This window comes from Marmota flaviventris, chromosome 9 (assembly GCF_047511675.1).
Source record: "Marmota flaviventris isolate mMarFla1 chromosome 9, mMarFla1.hap1, whole genome shotgun sequence".
Lineage (NCBI taxonomy): Eukaryota > Metazoa > Chordata > Mammalia > Rodentia > Sciuridae > Marmota > Marmota flaviventris.
Window position 1 is genome coordinate 65,221,902 of NC_092506.1, and position 24,715 is coordinate 65,246,616.

General features: G+C 38.7%; 1 protein-coding gene and 1 pseudogene across 1 annotated transcript in view; one reads left to right on the forward strand and one right to left on the reverse strand.

Moving 5' to 3' along the window:
• The window catches only part of Gdpd4 (glycerophosphodiester phosphodiesterase domain containing 4), a 118,062-nt gene that overhangs the window by 87,980 nt on the left and 5,367 nt on the right, over positions 1–24,715 (reverse strand). Inside the window, exons 2-3 of the mRNA XM_027942868.2 lie at positions 13,922–14,015; positions 11,072–11,131 (exon numbers count right to left, since the gene is read on the reverse strand). Of these exons, the coding sequence (XP_027798669.2) occupies positions 11,072–11,131; positions 13,922–14,015 (154 nt within the window). The remainder of the gene's footprint in view (positions 1–11,071; positions 11,132–13,921; positions 14,016–24,715) is intronic.
• Positions 1,815–2,262, forward strand: LOC114098464 (cofilin-2 pseudogene; annotated as a pseudogene).

Sequence of the window (24,715 nt, forward strand, 5' to 3'; positions counted from 1 at the left end):
AGTTGGGGTTCTATTTGTGTGTTTCCACAGGGAGAACAGCAGCCAATTTGGATTCCAGAGAGACTAACCAAAGTGATTTCTACAGACCAAAAAGAAAATGATTTGACTCAAATCCATAACAGCTGATATCCAGAGCTCCAGCTTGGCTATTCTTACATCTGCGACAGTGATTAACCAGGGTGCTTTTTTCAATATCTATTTTATTATTGCCTTTTCCCACATCATAAAGTTCTATTTTATTTTTTGAGCTCATACAGACATATGTTAATGTTTTTCTGATCAGTTTTATTTTTTGACTGTGGAGTTTTTAAACATTGCAATGGAGATTTCACCTGTGTAAAGCTACAAGGCCTTTACTATTGTCTTATGTGTTGTACGTTTGTGTGCACTCTTGTGTTTTGTGTTGTATGTCTGTGTGTGCGTATGTCCATATATCATATATGAGGAGCGCTCATGAAAAAATGGATTCAAATTTTTTTTTATTCACGTGATTTAAATGGTTTAATTTAAATTAGGTAAACAGCTGTTAAGGATTGTTTTTAAAGGTGGTTAACAGATCTGTTTGTTTACTTTCACCTTTCCTTTTCATTATATTTAATGATTCTGTTCAGGATAATGTCAATTGTTCAGAAAATTGTTTTCTTAGTACCTGTTGGAATGTTACATTTTTTTTAGCATCATTGCCAGAATTCCTATCTTCATCCCAGTGCCAGTAAAGACAAAGATAAAACCAAACTACAGCTTCTCTATGATAGCTATCACAGTAAACTGTATAAACTGATGCATCAATGAATAATAACTCAACAAGTAATGCTCAATCAAGGAGTTGATTTACTTTGGGAGGAAATGGACATATTGATAGATTCCTCCACTTTGAACTGCTTGCAGAACTTGCCTGGACTATGTATCACTTGTATGCATTGTGAACTATCTGTTGGTGCAGCGAATTGTGGTAGTGCTGGCGTATCTTTGCTGATGGTGATACAATTTTTCCATAAGAGCCGTTAATTGGCTTGGTGTCGTGGCATTTCTGTATCCTCCTCCCTTCTGCTAGTGATGGTCTAAAATTTGGGGGCCAACAGAGGTGAGGCAAAGAACCTCACCCCCCCACTGGCACCAAGGCCAAATTTGGGGGCCAACAGAGGTGAGGCAAAGAACCTTACCCCCCAACTGGTGCATAGGCCTATCCACAAGTATGGCTGTGTGCTGGACCGGTAGTCAGTGACGGGTAAGATCCAATCGCAGTGGTACCGACCTAAGACAGGAGGCTGACGCCTAGAGGTCAGCTCATCCGATGACGGGTAAGGACCATATGTTGAATTGGACAACCTAACAGGCACGGTCCCTAAGCCACATTGCTTGTTGTTTAGTTAATCAGAAGGGGGGAGATGCTGAGAGCCATAGCCAAGTAGGAATGACGCATGGCATTTTGGTTTGAAAGGTGACCCTGCTCAGGGATTAGGGTAGCTCCGGGTTTAGGGTGGATCCTGCTGGGAATAGGGTGGCTCCAGGTTTAGGGTGGATCCTGCTGGGAATAGGGCAGCCCCAGGATTAGGGCGGATCCTGATCCTGCTGCCTCAAGCGCCTGCTCCTTCGGAGTTCCCATTGAGTTCTCACAGGGTTCTGAGAGTATTGGTACACAGAGCCCAGTGGAGGGAGTGTATTTTTCCCAGAATGTGCGTGTAGAGTGCCGGTGAGAGTTCGGGAATAAAGAGTTGCTGTTTGAATCTACAAGGCTTTGTGGTGGCTCGGTTATTTTGTGCCCAGCCAGACTGCGGCAGGGTCACAGAGCCAGAGCCAGAGTTGTAGGCACTATGGCATCTGGAGTTAGAGTGAATGATGAAGACATCAAAGTTTTTAATGATATGAAAGTAAGGAAATCTACACAAGAAAAGATGAAAAAATAAAGCAGTTCTCTTGGGTTTAAGCAATATAGATAAATAGGCAATACTGGTGATACTGCAAAGGACTCTTACACATCTTTGTGAAGTTGCTAATTCTGAATTATCGCTGATATACTCTGTACAGTATCACATACGAAACAAGAATGTAGAAAACATAGCATTTAATATTCTGGACTCCCCAAAATGCAACCTTAAAAAGCAATATGATTTCTGCTACCTCTAAAGATGCCATTAAAAAGAAATTTATAGGCATTAAACATGAATGGCAAGTAAATGGCTTGATAATAAGGACTATTCAACACTTGGAGAGAAACTGGGAGGCAATGCAGTTGTTTCACTTGAAGGAAACCCATTATAACAGTCAAGTGCTATTTACATTTTAAGGGATTTTCATTTCTCTACCTCAGTCCACTAGAATAGTATTAAGATTTTATTTTTTGCTTTCCCTTTCCTATGGGCCCTTCCATCTATTTGCCAGTAATTGCCATTAGATTTTAATATGGCTATTTTTAAATAGAACAAAAGGAACGCTTTCCTGTCTTATTTTAGCCAAAATAATTGGTTATATGCCTCCCTTGTAGCAAGCACTACAATGAATGTGATTGTTAATGTGAACAGTTTAGAATTCTGCAAAAGGTAACCAAGTTCAATGCCTTAAATGTATTATCCACTGGTCAAATGGTAAACCTTTCTCTATTATTTATAGCTGCATTTGACTGTAGTTCTGTGTCGTGCTATATAGCATTTATATACTTTATCTACCTTGGCAAGCCTTTCTGGGACAGGGCAGCATGGATGTAAAAGCACTTTTTTGGTAATGACTTTAGTCCTTCCCAAAGGAATGTTAATTGAATTTCATTAACTGTCATCAATTTATCCTAGTACCTCAGTGTTCATTCCTTTTATCTGTATGTTTCTTTAAAAAATAGCTTTTTTTGTTTTCCATTGAGTAAAGTATAGAAGTTTTATGTTCACCAAGTGAATCTTGTAATATTAAAGATATTCTGAATACTAGTCATGATGGCAATTTATGTATAAAAGACCCTTAAATGGAAAATTGTTTTGAAATCTAACTCTCCATCCTCACAAAAATGGACATATTGCAATAAAAATGAGAGCATATTTTAAAAAAAAGAAAAGAAAGGAAGATTATAGGCATTGACTCCACCAACAGAGTTTCAGTCAAGATTTTCAGAGAAGAGTCCCTGAAAACACACACACAGTAAAATGACACAAGGGAAACAAGCCAACTGTTCATGTACCTAGATGCCAGCTTGTGCCACCTTGTAGGACAGTGCTCTTGTCTCCCTCCTCTTTCCCTACACCCCATTTGTGGGGAGGAAAGGTAAAAGGACCACCATGCTCTCTCCACCAATATAGATTTCCAGCCTTGGATCAGGTCCAAATAGGGAGGGGAAAGCTTTAAAATCAATAAAGCTGTGGTTTGGGTTATTATAATGAACTAACTTTTTTTCATTGGTTCTTTAAAAAAATTTTTTTTAGTTGTAGTTGCACATAATACCTTTATTTTATTTATTTTTATGTGGTGCTAAGGATCGAACCCAGTGTCTCCCACAAGCTAGGCAAGCGTTCTATCGCTGAGCCAGAACCCCAGCCCATCATTGGTTCTTTTTTTTAATATTTACATATTTCTTGTTCTTTTGTATTTTTATTTGCTCTAATTAGTTATACACACTAGTAGAATGCATTTTGATACATCATACATAAATGGAGTACAATTTCTCATTCTTCTGGTTGTATATAATGTAGAATTATACCAATCATGTAATCATATGTGCACATAGGGTCATTATGTCAGATTCATTCTATTATCCTTCCTACCCCCAAACCTCTCCCCTCCTTTCACTTTCCTCTGTCTAATATAAAGGATCTCTATTATTCCCTAGCCCCCTCCCTTATTATGAATCAGCATCTTCATATCAGAGAAAACATTCGGTCTTTGGTTCTTTGGGATTGGCTTATTTCACTTAGCATGATATGCTCCAGCTCCATCCATTTACTGGCAAATGCCATAATTTCATTCTTCTTTAAGGCTGAGTTATATTCCATTAGGTACATATACCAAATTTTCCTTATCCATTCATTGGTTAAAGGGCATCTAGGTTGGTTCCACAGTTTAGCTATTGTGAACTGAGTTCTATAAACATTAATGAGCTTCTATAAACATCACTGTAGTACACTGCTTTTAAGCTCTTCAGAGATAGACCAACAAGTGGGATAACTTAATCAAATGGTGGTTCCATTCCAAGATAACAAGATCAAATGGTGGTTCCATTCCAAGATTCTGAGGAATCTCCATACTGCTTTCCACAGTAGTTGCACCAATTTGCAGTCCCACCAGCAACATATGAGTGTACCCTTTTCCCCCACAACCTTGCCAACATTTACTGTTGCTTGTATTCTTGATCATTGCCATTCTGACTGGAGTGAGATAAAATCTTAGAATAGTTTTGCTTTGCATTTCTTTATTTACTAGAGATGTTGAACATTTTTTTCCATTTTAGTCATATATAACAATAGGATTCATTTTGACATCATTATAAAAGCATGGAATATAATTTGTTCTAATTCAGACCCTAGTACTTTCCCTTTCCCTCCATCTCTCCTACCTGACCCTACTCCTGTTCCCTTCCCTCTGCTCAACTGATATTTCTGCTATTTACTTATAGTTCTTTTTAAAATTAGTATCTTGTGGATGGTACATGATGGTGAGATTTCACCATGTATATTAATACACGTACAAGGAAAGTTAGATCAGATTCATTCCATTGTCTTTTGCCTCTCCCATCCCTCTTCTCTTCCCTTCATTCCCCTCTGCTACTCCACCAATCTTCTAGTTTCTTTTTTATCCTCCCCTTTATTTTGGATCAACTTTCACTTATCAGGATAAAACATCTGAACTGTGATTTTTTGGGACTGGTTTATTTCACTTAGCATGACAGTTTCCATGAACTAAATATTTATTTATTTATTTATTTATTTATTTAGGTACCAGTGATTGAACCTCAGGGCACTTAACCACTGAGCTACATCCTCAGCCTTTTTTTCTTTTTAAGAAAAAGGAAAAAGAAGGTTTATTGCTTTGCTAGCAAAGGAGAAACACAGGGGACTCCAGTCCCAAAGGCTGTACTTCTGCCCATCAGCAGGAACAGGGGGCTTTTAAAGAGGTGATTCAAAGGCTATATTCCATGATTGTCTGTCAGATTTGTGATTCACTTGCTAATTTGGGATTGAGTCATTTCTGAGATCTTCTGGTACCGTTCCCAAAGTCTATATTACTTTCTGTATTACTTCATTCTTATGGTGGGTGTGTACTCAAGGACAGATAAATCTGCCTAAAATGGGGAAGAAAGGTAATCCTATTTCCTCTGAGATTAGAGAGTGGGAGAGATTATGGAGGAGCAGGGAGAGAGAAAGAGAAAGAAACATGTCCATTTTAAAAATAAGTTGCAGTGGCCGAGCATCAAGGGTTATATTCAAACATAAAGTGGACCACTGTTACATTTCCCCTCTGTCAATTTCTACATTTCCATTTCTATGGAAAAAATGGGTGATGACACCTTCAAGCTGCTTCCTGCTGAAAGAGGGCAAAGTTAGGGGGAAGTAACTCAAAGTCCTTATTCTCTATCAGTTGGGGCATGAATAGTTAAGGGTATTCATAATCAAAGCAGTTCAGAGGTCCACAGTGGCAGATAGCAGGTGACTGGAAAAGGCATACACAGGGAAGGGATCATGCTAAGACAACAATAAGCAAGACAGCGAATCATTACTTTTTTGTAAATAATTAGCACAAAAGCAGTTAGTATTTAAGCCAGTCTCTGAAAACCATGAAGACAACAACTCATAATCATATCAGTAAAAAAAAGATCAACTTTATCAATGTAGGAAGTTAGGAAAATTTGTAGGTCTATGAGATCAGGCTCAAATTAACTCAGGACAAATTTGTGACTCAAAAGAGTCCTTTATGATCATTATTATTATTAGTCACTCTCACCCAAGAACCCTTCCTTTATAGCCTCCAGCTTTACTTACTTTTGGTAGAGCTAACACAAGTGTACCTCTTAGGTTACATTTTAAAAAACCATTGTTTTTCCTTTTAAATGTCCATGTAGGGCTGTGCAAATGTTGAAAGCTCAGTCCTTGTCCTCAATGCCAATCCAATAGCGAGGACATGGTTTTGAGAAAAAGAAAAAAGAAGGTTTTTTACTTTGCTAGCAAAGGAGAAACACAGGGGACTCCTGTCCCAAAGGCTGCGATTCTGCCCATCAGCAGGAACAGGGGGCTTTTATAGAGGTGATTCAGAGAAAATGAGATTAGGGAGGAGAGATCAGGAAAGAGAAGATAAGGAAGAAGAAGTTTAGGAAAAGAATACCAGAGAAGATCAGGCGAAAGAAGATCAGGGAAGAGGTTAGGGAAAAGAAGAACAGGTAGGAGAAATTTAGGAAAAAGAAGACTGGGGAAAAAAATGTAAGTTTCAAAGCCACAAGGGATACATTCAAGTGAACCCCTGTTACACTTAGGCTATAAGTGTACCAATGGTCCACTTTATGTTTAAGTTGGTCAAAACTGACCTTGTTCCTACCTATTCTTCAGAGGCAGCTGAGATTCCTCAGAGATCACTCTTGGGGACATGTCTGAAGCCTCTTGACTCCTTTAGCTTTCCTCAACCAGTGGTGCCATCTGCTAGGATGGGCCAGAGTCCTGCTGACAATAAGTGTCTTCTACTGGAAGTATCAGGGATGTTTCTGTCTCTGATGACTCTCCTCTTTGCAGAATGTGCACTGGTTGGCTTCTTATTCTCTAGGGTCCTCTCCATCTCCTTGATAAGCAGATCAGGTGACTCACCAGAGCTGCAGGGCCCAGAGAGGGTTCCCATTGTTCTCTGAGTCTTGATTGACCTTATAGGGCAAGGGCCAAAATGTTGACTGCTTTTTCCTTGGCGCTTTTACTTCCTTTTCTTTGGTTTCTACATTTTTGGTTTTAAACACCCAGCAAGCCATTCACCAGTCTTAAAGAGGGAGTCACAGGTTATAACTCCAACATCTATAATCTTAGTTACCTCTTTCATTTAATTGGGGTTAGTGTTAATACTGGTAGTCAGCATTATATATACTATCTTTCCTGTAGGTGATGGCTTATTATCTCAAATTAACTCAGGTGTGTTCTCGTTCTCTCTCTCTCTCTCTCTCTCTCTCTCTCTCTAACTCAGGTGTGTTCTCGTTCTCTCTCTCTCTCTCTTAAAGAAGCAGTACCTCTACAAAACGCTAACAGGCAATAGTTATATAAAGTCTAAAAGGAAAATACAAAATAAAATTATAAAGCAAAAACATATTATGTAATATCTGTGAACCAAGAAAAATAACTTTTATAATCCTGAACCTTTACTTAGTTATATATTATATCCCTTGTTTGAGATCACAGTAGTCTTTACAACAAAAATCAATCTTTTGAACACAACTTTAAATGATCTGAAGTCTAGCCTATTTTGAAGCCATTCCCACATAGAATAAGGTTGGAGGCAGAGCCTTATTTCAGGTAAGGCAGAGCTCTTCACAAATAACAATACAACATTACATTTAAAACATGAATCAAAGAAAGATTAAGAGAACTTTTAACTGTCTTTTTGTGGAGAAAGTGGCAGAATGCTTCCATGTTTTACAATGTCACCTTTAGACCGGGATCTCATTATTATCTTCCAAAAGTGCATTTAAATTCCAATTCCAGTGTGAAGAGTAACACAAAATTGTATATATAGTTTATTGACAACAGCTTACTTTATCCAGCTATAAAACATCAAATGACATGAATAAATACCAACCAAATTTGTTATTTTTATTTTATCTGAGACTTTTGCTACACAAAATTTTAATTCAGAGAACACCAACTTGGAAAAATGCTCTCCTAAACTTTACATTTAATTAACTTTTAAAGTACAATTTAGAATCCAAAGTGTACAGTATCAAATAATCACATGTCTGCATGGGTTAATAAAAATCAAAGGATAGCTTTAAATCTCTTATACATTTAGAAAATGCTGTTAATGATCAGAAATTGACTTAGTCAAAGCAAACCGATATAAGACAGGTCTTCAAAATGACAGTGTGGCCGGTCTATGTGAGATATAATGTATATAAAAGAGAGCACTTATTGGTTATCTTGCCAGTAAACTTACATAAACTTTCATTTTATAAACTTTTAAATAACATTTAGACAAGGCTTAGACAGATATAATTCTCAGATGCATACATATACCTAATCACATGTATTTAGTCAACCATATCTGTCTAAACCATATATTTATAACCTAAGCGACGTTTGTTTAACCAGTTACAAAGCGTTTATGACTTTAAATCAGGTACAAACCCTAATTCCTTTAAGATTTAGTTTCCCCAGGTAATGAAACCTAATACAAGAAAATTATCTTGATAAGAGATCCGTGTTTCAGACTTTGCTTCATATAATTGCATTAAATTTCCAATAACTTTGTGCAATTATAGCCAATGTAATCACAAACACAAACTTTTTGAGATTTACCTTCCACAAACTTCTGCTACTTAGACATTCACAACTTTACATCCTTAGTTTTATTCTCTTTCCTCTTGGACTTTAGCCCAAGAATACTACTTTACTGGAAAAAATACTTTCTCATTCAGAAACATTTCTTTTACCTTCTAATTTTCTAAAAAATATCTCCATACCTGTATCTTTCCTTTGTCTTTTTTAGTTTCAGTTTCAACCCCTTTAGTTTCAACCCTTTCTTAAATTCATATTCTGAAACAGACCTTATGAATGTTACCTGTGCATACAATTTACACAACAATTTCATCCCATGAGAGGGCTGGACAATCCAGAATGCACAAAAACTATGCCTTAATGGTTTTTCTCACAGATTGCATTTAAGGAGTTGGCGAACAGTATATTTTTGAGCCTGACCTGTTTCCCTTACCATTATCATAAGGCTTACTAAGTGAGTTCCCCATTGTCAATTGTACCCAGAGGCTCCTTTGGGATCTTTTTCTCATACTAGGCATATTGATATGTAATGCAGGAAGCCCTTTCCATCCTTTTCTTTAGGCTTCCTTGAAGATCCCTCTGTAGAGACTGCCTCCAAAACATAGGTTGGCCTTAGTTTCTGTCTTTTTCTTTTTGGAGTGAGTTGTTTATTCTGCCAGTCTCCCCATGCACTTAGTTTGATGGAGTATTTTTATAGCAAGGAATACTTTGCCCCTATGATGGCCATCCCCTGGCCAAATGAGGTGTCCTGTTAGATCTTAAAATGGGAGACTATTCTCATTCCCAGGTCATAAACTGACTGTGCTGGAACCTATTGCAACATCCTTTGTGGCCAGCAGCTTCACCTACCATGGGCAAAGGGGCTGGAAGGCATGGCAGAGGTCAGGTTCTCTTTAGCTGTTTTCCTACAGCTAAGGCAGCTTTTCTGGGACTTCCCCCCCCCCCCCCCCAGTTTAGGGCTGGTGTCCTTGACCTACAGTAAAATGATCTTTGGCTGCCTGGGGCCAGGCTAAGAAACAGTGCTGGGAGTGTCAGCACTGGGTTTAAAATATTTAAATCTTTTATAACCCTTTCTTCTGGTGTCCTGCAATCCTTGCATATCAGAGGCAGTACCTTTGGCACCTTCAAATTAGACCCCAATGGTTCAGACCCCTATCATGCAGCTGCATAAATGCCTATACATACAAAATCTCTTTCATATACTTTAGCCCCAACAGATCAACTCCAAAGGCCAGATTGTGTTACAGTAAAATGTCCTTCTCTTAGACAGGCTTATACCTATAGGTGGTATAGAAAGCCAAGATCTCTGTGCTCAAGAGACTACTTGTAAGAGCAATGCAGCATGGCCCATGTCTTAAAGGGCCAGTAACAGAAATAAAAAAAACACAGACAAGAGAAGATCACTGAAACAAGGGCTGACAGAAAGGAAGCTTTAAAATAGACAGACCTGCACATACAAATTTCTTCCACTTACTTTACTTTTGATAGACCAATTCCAACTGCAATTATCCAGAAAGCTATTCAAAAGGGACATCATTATAGTAAATCATTATCTTAGATAGGCTTATATCTATAGGGGGGTCCTATAGGTGTTCCTTCACAAATGAACCAGATGTGTGGAATCAGGGATCTCAGTGTGCACACCAGGGGCTTACCAAATGGCCAAAGTTGTTGTGACTTTCCTGAGTTCAGTTTCCTTTTTCTCAAAGTAGACCACAAGGAGCAACCTCTACTGTTCAGGGAGAGAAGGCGGGAGTTCCCCAAAGCAAAAGGAGCTTCACAGCTTCTGGGACAGTCCCAAAGTCCCTTCCTTCACTCAAAGGAATAGCTCTTGGTTCAATCTGAGGCAAACTCACCCATCTCCTAACTCTCCAGCAGTTGGCTCTCAACAAGTCTGCCAGCCACCTTGCATCTTCAGCATGGAAGTAGGGTTCCTTGGAGAGCCAGGCCTGCCCAAGAAAGCTGCAGCAGGGGCTGCTCTTGGGTCCCATCTGGGTCACCAGATTTGTTGCTGAAAGTTTGGTCTTCATCCCCAATGCCAATCCAATAATGAGGACACGGTTTTGAGAAAAAGGAAAAGGAAGGCTTATTGCTTTGCTAGTAAAGGAGAAACACAGGGGACTCCTGTCTCCAATGCTGTGAATCTCTTTTTTCTTTTTTTATGGGACAGGGTCTCACTGAATTACAGAATTGCTTAGGGCCTCACTAAGTTGCTGATACTGGTTTTGAAATCACGATCCTCCTTCAGCCTCTCAAGCTTCTGGGATTATAGACGTGCGCCACCACAGCCAGCGATGAACTAAAATTTTTCATGATTGAAAGGAGAATGTTCTTGTGACTAAAAAGGACTGGGAAAGTAAGAAATTTGCCTAAGATCTCATTAGGTTGGGAAGAACAGGGCCACAGAGTGAGTTCAACATGAAGTAGTGAGAAAGAATAAAGTTTGGGTTCAGTTCCTTCAGTAAATTGGTTACAACTTTAAGAAATTTAATAATTTTAGTTAAAATTGTATCAATAGATCTCTTTTTTTTAGGGCAATAATGAGAGAAGGGCAATCATGTATGATAACACTAAATGCCAAAGAGCACATTCAGTCCTGATCTCAAGTCCCCCATGACGATCAAACATCCTACCTTATGACACGTGTGCAGGTACAGTTCTATCCTTTCCCAAAGCAACAAAGATCCAAGTATCTGCAAAAGTGAAAAAGAAAAAGGGGGTTAAAATCACCAAATTACTGTGTAACCCGCTGTTCTGTAGCTCAAAGTTCTTCTCAGAGCCTGGCAACACATTTACTTCATGCCATTCCTGTATTTTTCAGCCTCTAGGAGCTTGTGGTGCTGCTCCTCTACCTGCAAGCTCTCCCTCTCCATGCTACTGACACTTCAATCCACTTCGAATGTCACCTATTTGTAATTTTTGCCAGCACCCCCAGGAAGAATTCATTATTATTTCCTCTTGGATTTCATAAGTTACCACACTGATACCCTTTCTGAATTCTTGCCCATTTCTTTTCCTTATGATGGACTTTACTAGCAGTGTAATTTACACTCACCTGTAAGAGAAGAGAAGTCAGAAATCAGCCCTTCCAAGGGTCTCAGGCTGATGATATAACTACACTGGTAAATTCTAGACTTAAATCTAAATCCAGTCAGTCATCAAGTCAGTGTGGAGATGGAAACTAAAAAGTAGAGTCCTCAGATGCTAGGATATTAATGACAGTCTGAATGCATCAAAATAATTTCATCTATATGATTTCATTTATTTACTCATTCCTATAAAATGTCATTTTATTAAATAATATTATTATTCTCATTTGAAAAGGGGAAACTGAGGCTTAGAAGAGTTATATGACTTGATCAAGATTACAGTGTAACCTAATAACAGAGCTTGAAATAGAATCCAGGTCTCCTTCCTTTTTCATTGCTCTTACAATTGCATGTACCCATACAGGCTAGAGTGGAAAGTTAGTTAATATACAGACCTTTATTGGACACTAGAATTGATTCTACATTAAAAGCAAACAATACCATTTTATGTTAATTGTGTGTGAAACTGGCACAATTCAGTGGCCAGAATTTGGCCTAGAGCTCATACACCATATGCATTTTTCCTAGTTAAAAAGTAAAGTGTATAGCTAGTCTCTCTGCTCATAGCCACTTTCCACATCACAACTTCCAAAATGATTTTTTTTTCTTTTTCTTTTCTTTTTTCTTCTAATTTTTTTTTTGGCAATTCTGGGGTTAGAACTCAAGGGATTGATACTAGGCAAGGAAAGCACTATGCCACTGAGCTTATACACCCAGCCTCATAAATACTGTTTTTTTGGTATTGGGACTTGAACTCAGGGTGCTTAACTACTAAGCCATATCCTCAGCCTTTTTAAAATATTTTATTTAGAGTCAGGGCCTCTGTAAGTTGCTGAGGTTGACTTTGAACTTGTCATCCTCCTGCCTCAGCCTCCTGAGCCACTGGGATTATAGGCGTGCACCACCACACCCAGGCCCAAAAATGATTTTCTTAAAATACAAACTTGATATATGCCAAATGTCATAGCCTTACTTTCCAGGCCTTCCAAAATCTATCTTAAGCCATGTTTTACCATTATTCTTCATTATGCCTTACACACTAACAGCAAGGACCTGTTGCTTTTAATGAGACATCTCATTTCGTTTCTGTCTTGCTACTTTCTTTTTTAAAAAATATATTTTTTAGTTATAGATGGACGCTATATCTTTGTTTATTTATTTTTATGTGGTGCTAAGGATTGAATCCAGTGCCTCACATGTGCAAGCCGGGTACTCTGCTACTGAGCCCCAGCCCCAGCCCCTGTCTTGCTACTTTCTTATGATATATTCACTCATCTGAGAATGTCCTTCCCTATTCCTATATCCATGTGTCCAAATTCATCATCCCTTCAAAGTCCCACTCCAATGGTACCTCCTCTGAGAAATTTTATTTAATCTTCTTAACTGGAAGTCACCCCTTCTTTCTCAGAATCTCTGCAGAACTTCATTTAGGCCTCTCTTAAGTCATAACATTATAATGTTCCATGTTATTTTTGTCTATGACTTAGTTGCCCTACTAGATTCTGAATACTGAATGAAGGAACAGTGGTAACTTTATGTCTTATACCCATCTTTATGGAGTACTTTGCATAAAAAGAGAAACTGATTATTTTACTGATTTCTATATATTCATTACTTATCACAGTGTTTTCCTCATTTAATAATTAATAAATTCTGATGGAAGAAAAATCAGTATAAATGGCAATAGATCTAGGGGTTGGTTTCTCTACTAGACAGGAAATCTGTCAGAACACAGAATAGTGAAATCAGAGAAAGGTATTTGCCCTATATATAAATAGGCTCTGAGAAACTCTTACTAAAGTTATCCTCCCATTCAGCTCTCCATTTGCTCTTGCACAGTATAAATTTGCCTCACTACACAACACTACCATTGTGAGCAACAAAAGCAGTCACACTATTACCCAGACTTGCTAAAATGTCCACTGCATGAGGTTCTGAGTTTGATCCCTAGCACCAAAAAAAAAAAAAGAACAGAAAACACTTAAAAAAAAAACCAGACTAACTAAAATGTGCTTTGCATGTGGGCTAGGAGGCTAGTTTCTACACATTAGAACAGGTTTAATTTACGAGGCCCAGAAAGATTGTTGATATGAAGCATGGGTATCTAAAATGACATTATTGAGTAAACCATAGGATAGGTTATGAAAATGAGGAATAGACAAAGGATGCTCTGCACCCTTTCAAAGGGTTAAATTGGTTAGACACATCCTGTAATTGCATAAGCTTCTTCCCCCATCCATTGTGCATAAAATTCACATGGCTGATATAAAGCATGACTCATACTAAGACTAGAGTGATCACATGTTTGTAATGGTTTCCAACACCAATTAGATACTATCACTGACAGGAGTGCCTCATGAGGCTATTAACAGAGAAAGGGAAAGCATTACTCACCAACAGCAATGAAGTATAGGTAACCATGACTGCAGCAAAACTCAGCAAAAAAATGGACCAGAAGAGCCAGTATCCTGTTCCTAGATAAACAACCCTGAAAAAATTAGTTTCAATCCTTAAAATACAGCAGAAATCCGTAGCAGCAACTGCATCAAAGTATGGGGACAAAATAAGACCAGATGGAGCACAAGATAATGGAGGGATAGGAGAAGCCCTTTGTGAATAGATCTGTGAGAGCTTTGGTGATATTTACCTGAGTTTTAACTTCATTCTATAGGCAATAGGGTACATTAATGCAGTCTCTATAAGGCAGAACTTTTTAAAAGTCATTTAGAATAAAAATTCAAAAGTTATATCTTCTTTAAAAAAATACATAAAATCCATAATACCAAAAAAAAAGAAAAAAGAAAGAAAAGAAAAATTTATCCCATAAGTTTTCTGCCTTAAAAAAAACTATTAATTTACATTTTGGCAGATTCTTTATTCATGTGCATGAATATTTTCTTACACAATTGCAATACTAACTGCCATGTTAATTGCTCTACTCTGTGTAAGAGATTTGGGTCCTTTAAAAACATTCCTGATTATTCTGTTCCTAAAGTACTATATAAGAGAAAATTGGTAATGATTTATTAAAAACAACATTATACTTGGTCTAGAGATTATACATGTCAAAGAATTTAGACTTTTCATTTCAAGATAATAGAAATTACCTCCTTTCCATATAAAAACTGGAGAAATTATATCTTTAAATATGTAAGTGCTAGAAATATACAAACATATTAAAAATTAAAAAAGGAAATTCCCCTCTTAGAGTGGCTATAAGACATACTACAAAAAAAACAGGCAACTATCCTTCCAAGTAAGAGCAATCCCAGATCAAGACACTGGGAAGAAGAATACTCTATAGATGAGCTCTCAACCAGGAATCAGAAAACATGTAAGGAAAGTCAACATAAGAACCCAATGAAGCCAACAAGAAGAATTTATATCCAAGAAAACATAATTGAGGGCTGGGGATGTGGCTCAAGCGGTAGCGTGCTCACCTGGCATGTGCGGGGCGCTGGGTTCTATCCTCAGCACCACATACAAATAAAATAAGGATGTTGTGTCCACTGAAAACTAAAAAATAAAGTAAAAATCATAAATGATTGCTACTAGTGGTCTAGACACAGTGAAGAATTAATTAAACAGTTTAAGTAGTGATATTGGTTTTCCTTCCAAGTAAAAAAGAAAACCTAAGATTTGCTATTCAACGGGATCACTTTTTTTCCTAATTATTTTCCAGCCACATTCAAAATTTAAGAAAAAAACAACCTACATGATAAGCAGAATCTAAAAGAATTCATGACTACTATTCTGATACCACAGGAAGTACTTAAAAGAAATACTACACACAGAAGAAATCAGAAACCACAGATCTCTCAAATAGACAAATCTCATTTGAAGAATAGCTAAGCAAATGAGAAATAGGACCAAATTAAATGTTAGAAATAAATCACAGTGGTAGAAATTAATAAATCTCTCTCCACGATAACACTGAATGTAAATGCTCAACTCTCCAATTAAAAGACATAGGGGTGGTCCAGTGCCAGACTAGCCATGGACAAGATGGAGTTCTCTTCTGAGTCTTGGCTTCCGAGTCTTGGCTTGGCCTGTTTTGAGACTGCACTTGGGAGGTATTAAGGAGGGAGTCTCCACTCCAAACATCCCAGTATGCAGGACTATCTCTTAAATAGATTTCTCCAAGTGGAACTGCCCAGTGGGGCTGCTTCCTTGTGCATCCCTACAAACTACATCTTCCTCATCCTTCAGAAGGCCATAGACCCCACAGAACTCCTCCTGAGTTCTAGATGGTACTTTGGCTTCAGCATTAACATTCTAGTCCTGTCATTTCCCTTGAAAGCAGGTAATAAAAGAGACCAAACTATATGAGCCTCCTTTGAAGCAAGAAGATAAAACTGGATAGAGGAAAAACACAGAAAGGAAGTCTTGTCAGTAGAAGCCTGAGAAGATGAACAGATTAGAGAAGCAACAAGACTTGGGAGGCAAAGTTGTATACATCAAATTACAGACTGAGGAAAAAAAAGGATGTGAATATAAGAAAATTGGAAAAATCCTTCCTTTGCTCACAGACCTTATTTCTTTTAAGGCAATACATTTTTGAAGTTTTGAGTTTGAAACCATTTAGATTTAACCTTGAGGGAAGGTGTGTAGTAGAGTCACCAAGTTTACTAGCTGGAAGTCCTCTACCACTGCTTATTTCTCATGGTAATAGCTCCTTGTAAGTGTAAATCATTGTGGAAATGCCTTCAGTATAAAAAGCATGTCCCCTCCAATAGCAAAGCATTCACACTGGGGAAAAAACCCTATGAATTTACTACTGAATGTGCACAAACTTTTATGCATATGTCACATTTCATTGAACATAGAAGTCATTCTGAAGGGAAACCTTGTGCTTCTAAGGAATATTGAAAAGCCTTTAGCTAGATGACAGATTTCATTGAGCAGCAGAAAATTCATGGTAGAGAGAAAACAGTGAATATAGCAAAATACCTTTGACTATTAGAAAATTTGTATTAGAAAACTGAATGAACTGAGTATGATAAAATTTTCTCATAAAATTTATCCCTTTCTCTGCATATGAGAAATCATACAGAGAAGCCTCGTAAATGTAAGAAATGTGGAAATATCTTCAGACAAAAGTAAATCCTCATTTATCAAAAAATTCATATTGGGCCTGGGGCTATAGCTCAGTGGCAGAACACTTGCCTCGCATGTGTAAGGCACTGAGTTTGATCCTCAGCACCACATAAAAATAAACAAAATAAAGGCATTCTGTCCATCTACAACTCCAAAAAAATTTGTTTTAAATTCATATTGGAGAGAAACCTTGTGAATGTGGTAAAGCTTCCATTCAGATGTCTCACACCTCAGTTAGCAGAAAATTTATAGTGGGGAAAGCCCCTTTGCCTATAAGGTATGTGGGAAAGTCTTCAGCCACAAATTCAATCTCACTAAGCATGAGCATTTTCACAATAGAGAGAAACTCTTTGAATGTAACGATTGTGGGAAAACCTTTGGCCCAAGGCAATACATCATTAAACATCAGAATACTCATACTGGAGAGCAGCTTTGTGAATGTAATGATTGTGGAAAATCCTTTAGCCAGAAGGAAAACCTTCTTACCCATAGAAAATCCACACTGGAAAGAAACCTTTTGAGTGTAAAGACTGTGGGAAAGCTTTCACTCAGAATTCCAACTTCATCAGATACCAGAGAACTCACCCAGGAGAGAAGCCTTTTACATGTAAAAAGTGTGGTAAAACCTTTAGTGGTTTTATTGAGCATGAGAAAATTCATATTGGAGATAAACCCTTTAAATGTAATGAGTGGACAGAAGTACCTTATAAAGTATCAAAACATTCATACTGGAAAGAAACCCTATGAATGTAATGAAGGTCCATTCAGGTAAGAAGCCTTATCAATGCAGTGAATGTGGGAAAGCTTTCAGCCAGAAGTCACACCATTTTAGACACCAGAAAATTCATACTTATTAAAAACCCTATGAATATCTGGGAACATGTGCATCAGAAATTTATATCTCATATTGCATTAGAAAGTCATTTTGAAGCAATGCACCACAAATGAGGTGAACTTGTACAAATGCTAACAACTTTCAGGACACTGAGAATTCATATAGAAGAGGAAGAAATTTGTGTGATAAAAAGACTCTGCCAACAACAAAAATCCTACAGTCAAAATGGTATAGGTAATGCTGAAACTATGGAGGTATTTCCACGAAAATTGTAACAGAAAACAGGCCTGCTACTCCATCAACATAGATGCGAAGTTCTTCACCAGTGTAATAAAAAAAAAATGAGTTGTGTTAGAAAGGAATAGTCCAAAAACAGACGGTATGATCATCTATAAGAAATGGAACTCTGGTGGTATTGATTTAGCAGAGGGCAAGAGATTCCAGAAAGAGACCTATGCATTTAGTAGTACTTGCAATATTAAAGAAATCCGTCAGATGAGGAAATATGGGACAATTTAAAAAATTATTCGGAGGTAATTTGTTCTCTGAAGAGGAGAGGAAAGAAACCATGATCACTCAAGCAAAATTCATGGGGACTAAAGAGAGAAATATAAAAAAGCCATGTACTAAAATGGCTGTGATCTCGGGAGTACGGAAACATTCCTTCATATGAACAAATTTTAAAATATTTAGCAGTTTTAGTTTTAAATGTAAATGCTCGGGAGATAAGTACTGGGAACTTTCCTGTAGCTTGATTTGCTCTGGCTGTCAAATATTGGAAACAAAAGCCCATTAGGAACAGAACAAAAGTTCTTATGATGGGATACTATACATCTGTAAAATGCAACAAATGAGATCCACATGCTACTAATGGAAGGATCTAAAATTAAAATCACATTAAGGGGGGAAAAGTTGCAGAATGATGCATATAATAGAGTAACTTTTTGTAAATTTGAATTAAAACTTCATGAAATTTAGCACTTTATATTGGTAATGAATACATATGTGTATGTAAATTTTCTTAAATGAATTGGAGAAATACAGACCAAACTTTTGATAGTAGTGGCCTATGAAGAGTGAAGGGGGAAGGGAATGAGTACGGGGGTAGGGTGGGGAGGGGGCTTCAGCTTTTTATATATAAACATCCATTTCTCTTAAAGGTTGCAAGTAAATATATGAAGATACTAGCTAATTCTGAATTGTGGTATGTGGATGTATTATTTTTTGTACTTTTCTGTACTTTTAAAAATTTCTCAAAGTTATTAAGAATGGAGGTGAGGTTAGGAACTCTGTACTTGTAGAAATCATGCTATAATGGACAAATTCCCAACCAAATATGAACTTTTTATAGAAAATATTTCTAAAATTTTATCAATGATGAGTGGATGGACTTGTTGTCTATGTAATGTGAAACTATGTATTTTATTAAAATTAGAATGACAGTATACTAAAAAAAAGATATAGGTTGGCAAGAATGGATTAAAAAACATGACCTAAGGGCTGGGGTTGTGGCTCAGTGTTAGAGTACTTGCCTAGCATATGTGAGGCACTGGGTTCAATTCTCAGTATCACATATAAATAAATAGAACAAAGGTCCATAGACAACTAAAATACTTTTTAAAAAATCCCAATTATATGCTGTTTGCAAGGAAGCTGCTTTACAGGCAAAGACAAGCCACAGGATAACAGTGAAAGGATGGGAATTGATATATCATGCTAATGGAATCCCAAAACAATCAGGCATAGCTATTCTTATATACAACAGAGCAGACTTCAAGCCAAAATGAATCAGAAGAAACACAGAAGGTCACTTAATACTTGTAAAGGAAACAATCCAACAAGAAGATATTGTGACAGCAAATTAATGCCCCAAATGCTGATGCACCTAATTATGTAAAACAGACACCATTCAGTTTCAATATTCAGATAGCCCATAAAACAATAATACTGGATGGTTTATGTCTGTCATCCAGACATAAACTCAGTAAAGACTCTGTAGACCTAAAAAATAATATAAATCAATGGACTTGGCAGAAATCTACAGAATATTTCATCCAATGAGAGCTAAATTCACTTTCTTCTCAGCTGCTCATGGAACCTTCTCCAAAATAGACGAAATTTTAGGCTACAAAGCAATTCTTAGCAAATAAAACAAAACAATTGATCTAATTCCTTGCATCTTATCTGATCATATGGAATGAAATTAAAAATCAACACACAAAAAACCCTGCAGTAACTATATGAACAATACTCTTTTGAATAAAGAATGAGTAGTAGAAGAAATCAGAGAAATTTAAAATTCTTAAAAATCAAATGAAAATAGTGGTACAATGTACCAATATACTAGAACCTCTGGGACACTATAATGATGGTTCTAAGAGGAAACTTCATAGCTATAAGTGCCTATATAGGAAAATCAGAAATATCCCAAATAAACAACATAATGATGTATCTCAAGATCCTTGAAAAACAAGAACTAATTCCATATAATATAAAAATCAGGAATAAACCAATTCTAGTTGAAAGAAGGAAATACTTACAGTGAGAGCTGAAATCAATGAAATAGAGAATTAAAAAATACAAAGATCGATAGTAGAGGGAACTGGGACCAAAGACAGAGCAGGCCCAGAGGCCTGCTGAGGGGCAGAGCCGCCCCCCACCCCCCTCGCCTGCCAGGTAGGGGAAGGGTGACCACCGACAGAAAAGGCCCAGTGGCCCAGGGCGGGACAGAGCTTCCAATCACTCCTGCAAGGTAGGCGGGCCTGCGACCCACCGGCAGAAGAGGAGCAGCCGCCTGCTGAGAGGCTGAGCCGCCCCCTCCCCCTGTGCCGGCATAGTAGAGGGAACTGGGACCAAAGACAGAGCAGGCCCAGTGGCCTGCTGAGGGGCAGAGCCGCCCCCCACCCCCCTCGCCTGCCAGGTAGGGGAAGGGTGACCACCGACAGAAAAGGCCCATTGGCCCGCGGCGGGACAGAGCTTCCAATCACTCCTGCAAGGTAGGCGGGCCTGCGACCCACTGGCAGAAGAGGAGCAGCCGCCTGCTGAGAGGCTGAGCCGCCCCCTCCCCCTGCGCCGGCATAGTAGAGGGAACTGGGACCAAACACAGAGCGGGCCCAGCGGCCTGCTGAGGGGCAGAGCCGCCCCCCACCCCCCTCGCCTGCCAGGTAGGGGAAGGGTGACCACAGACAGAAAAGGCCCAGTGGCCCGCGGCGGGACAGAGCTTCCAATCACTCCTGCAAGGTAGGCGGGCCTGCGACCCACCGGCAGAAGAGGAGCAGCCGCCTGCTGAGAGGCTGAGCTGCCCCCTCCCCCTGCGCTGGCATAGTAGAGGGAACTGGGACCAACAGAGCAGAGCAGGCCCAGCGGCCTGCTGAGGGGCAGAGCCGCCCCCCACCCCCCTCGCCTGCCAGGTAGGGGAAGGGTGACCACCGACAGAAAAGGCCCAGTGGCCCGCGGCGGGACAGAGCTTCCAATCACTCCTGCAAGGTAGGCGGGCCTGCGACCCACCGGCAGAAGAGGAGCAGCGGCCTGCTGAGAGGCAGAGCCGCCCCCTCCCCCCCGCGCCTGCAAGGTAGTCGGAACTGAGACCACCATCAGAACAGGTCAGAACTGCAACTGAGAGACAGAACAGGCCCAGTGGCCTGAGGAAGGGTAGAGCCGCCCCCCCCCCCACGCCTGCAAAGTAGGCGGACCTGCGACCCACTGGCAGTACAGCCCCAGAGGCCTGCAGAGGGGCAGTGCCGCTGCCTGCGCCTGCAAAGTAGGCAGAACGGCGACCACCGACAGAACAAGCCTAGCGGCCCGCAGAGGGACAGAGCCGCCGCCCGCGCCTGCAAGGACGGCGGACCTGCTACCGACTGGCAGAGCAGGCCCAGCGGCCTGCCGGCGTGGTAGGCACATTGCCCCAATTGGCGGAGGGGCAGAGCCGCCGCCCGTGCCTGCGAGGGAGACTTTGCAACTATACAAGACCAATATAAATATATAGGGGGAAAATTCAATAGCACAACAGTTTCACCAAGAAGAAAGGAACGCGAACAGTATGAAGAGACAAGGAAAGAAAGGACCACAAGCATTGCAGGTCAACTCAACTTTAGAAGAGGTAATAGCTGCAGCTGATGGAATGTCAGATAAAGAATTCAGGATATACATGCTTCAGATGATCTGGAGTCTCAAGGAAGACATCAGACAGCAAAATCAGACAATGAAAGATCACTTCAACAATGAATTACATAAACAAATCCAAGAAGCAAAAGATCAACTATACAGGGAAATAGAGGTTATAAAAAACAAACAAACAGAAATCCTAGAAATGCAGGAAGCAATAAGCCAACTTAAAAACTCAATTGAGAATACTACCAGCAGAGTAGAACACTTAGAAGACAGAACATCAGACAATGAAGATAAAGTATTTCAACTTGAAAAGAACATAGACAGCTCAGCAAGACTGTTAAGAAACCATGAGCAGAACATCCAAGAAATATGGGATAACATCAAGAGACCAAATTTAAGAGTCATTGGGATACAGGAAGGAACAGAGTTTCAAACCAAAGGAATGAGCAATCTATTCAATGAAATAATTCGAGAAAACTTCCCAGACTTGAAGAATGAGACAGAACCCCAAATCCTAGAAGCCTACAGGACGCCGAATGTGCAAAATCATAAGAGACCCACACCTAGACACATTATAATGAAGATGCCCAACATACAGAACAAGGAGAGAATTTTAAAAGCTACAAGAGAAAGGAAGCAGATCACATTTAGGGGTAAGCCAATCAGGATAACAGCTGATCTTTCAACACAGACTCTGAAAGCTAGAAGATCCTGGAATAACATATTTCAAACACTGAAAGAAAATGGGTTCCAACCAAGAATTGTGTTTCCAGCGAAATTAAGCTTCAGGATGGAAGATGAAATTAAAACCTTCCACGATAAACAAAAGTTAAAAGAATTTGCAGCTAGAAAACCATCTCTTCAAAACATCCTTGGCAAAACATTACAGGAAGAGGAAATGGAAAATAACAATGAAAACCAACAGTGGGAGGTAGGACACTAAAGGGGGGAAAATAATCAAAGTGGAAAACAAACCATGTTTAGTAACATAAATAAACAAATATGGCTGGAAGAACAACCCATATCTCAATAATAACCCTAAATGTTAATGGCTTAAACTCACCAATCAAGAGACACAGGCTAGTAGAATGGATCACAAAACAAGACCCAACAATATGCTGCCTACAGGAGACGCATTTGATAGGAAAAGACATACATAGGCTGAAGGTGAAAGGTTGGGAAAAATCATATCACTCATATGGACTTCGGAAACAAGCAGGAGTATCCATACTCATATCAAATAAAATAGATTTTAAGCCAAAGTTAATCAAAAGGGATAAAGAGGGACACTACATACTGCTCAAGGGAACCATACACCAACAAGACATAACAATCATAAATATATATGCCCCAAACAATGGTGCAGCTATGTTCATCAAACAAACTCTTCTCAAGTTCAAGAGTCTAATAGACCACCATACAATAATCATGGGAGACTTCAACACACCTCTCTCACCACTGGACAGATCTTCCAAACAAAAGTTGAATAAGGAAACCATAGAACTCAATAACACAATTAATAACCTAGACTTAATTGACATATATAGAATATACCACCCAACATCAAACAGTTACACTTTTTTCTCAGCAGCACATGGATCCTTCTCAAAAATAGATCATATATTATGTCACAGGGAAACTCTTAGACAATACAAAGGAGTAGAGATAATACCATGCATCCTATCTGATCATAATGGAATGGAACTGAAAATCAACGATAAAAGAAGGAAGGAAAAAGAATATATCACTTGGAGAATGAACAATAGGTTACTGAATGATCAATGGGTTATAGAAGACATCAAGGAGGAAATTAAAAAATTCTTAGAGATTAATGAAAACACAGACACAACATATCGGAATCTATGGGACACATTGAAAGCAGTTCTAAGAGGAAAATTCATTGCTTGGAGTTCATTCCTTAAAAAAAGAAAAAACCAACAAATAAATGATCTCATACTTCATCTCAAAATCCTAGAAAAAGAAGAGCAAAACAACAGCAAAAGAAGTAGAAGGCAAGAAATAATTAAAATCAGAGCTGAAATCAATGAAATCGAAACAAAAGAAACAATTGAAAAAATTGACAAAACTAAAAGTTGGTTCTTTGAAAAAATAAACAAAATCGACAGACCCTTAGCCATGCTAGCGAAGAGAAGAAGAGAGAGAACTCAAATCACTAACATACGGGATGAAAGAGGCAATATCACAACAGACACTTCAGAAATACAGAAGATAATCAAAAATTATTTTGAATCCTTATACTCCAATAAATTAGAAGATAGTGAAGGCATAGATAAATTTCTTAAGTCATATGATCTGCCCAGATTGAGTCAGGAGGATATAGACAACCTAAACAGACCAATATCAATTGAGGAAATAGAAGAAACCATCAAAGGACTACCAACTAAGAAAAGCCCAGGACCGGATGGGTATACAGCAGAGTTTTACAAAACCTTTAAAGAGGAACTAATACCAATACTTTTCAAGCTACTTCGGGAAATAGAAAAAGAGGGAGAACTTCCAAATTCATTCTACGAGGCCAACATCACCCTGATACCTAAACCAGACAAAGACACTTCAAAGAAAGAAAACTACAGACCAATATCTCTAATGAACCTAGATGCAAAAATCCTCAATAAAATTCTGGCCACTCGGATACAAAGGCACATCAAAAAAATTGTGCACCATGATCAAGTAGGATTCATCCCTGGGATGCAAGGCTGGTTCAATATAAGGAAATCAATAAATGTTATTCACCACATCAATAGACTTAAAAATAAGAACCATATGATCATCTCGATAGATGCGGAAAAAGCATTCGACAAAGTACAGCATCCCTTTATGTTCAAAACTCTAGAAAAACTAGGGATAACAGGAACATACCTCAATATTGTAAAAGCAATCTATGCTAAGCCTCAGGCTAGCATCATTCTGAATGGAGAAAAATTGAAGGCATTCCCTCTAAAATCTGGAACAAGACAGGGATGCCCTCTCTCACCACTTCTGTTCAACATAGTTCTCGAAACACTGGCCAGAGCAATTAGACAGACGAAAGAAATTAAAGGCATCAAAATAGGAAAAGAAGAACTTAAATTATCACTATTTGCAGATGACATGATTCTATACCTAGCAGACCCAAAAGGGTCTAC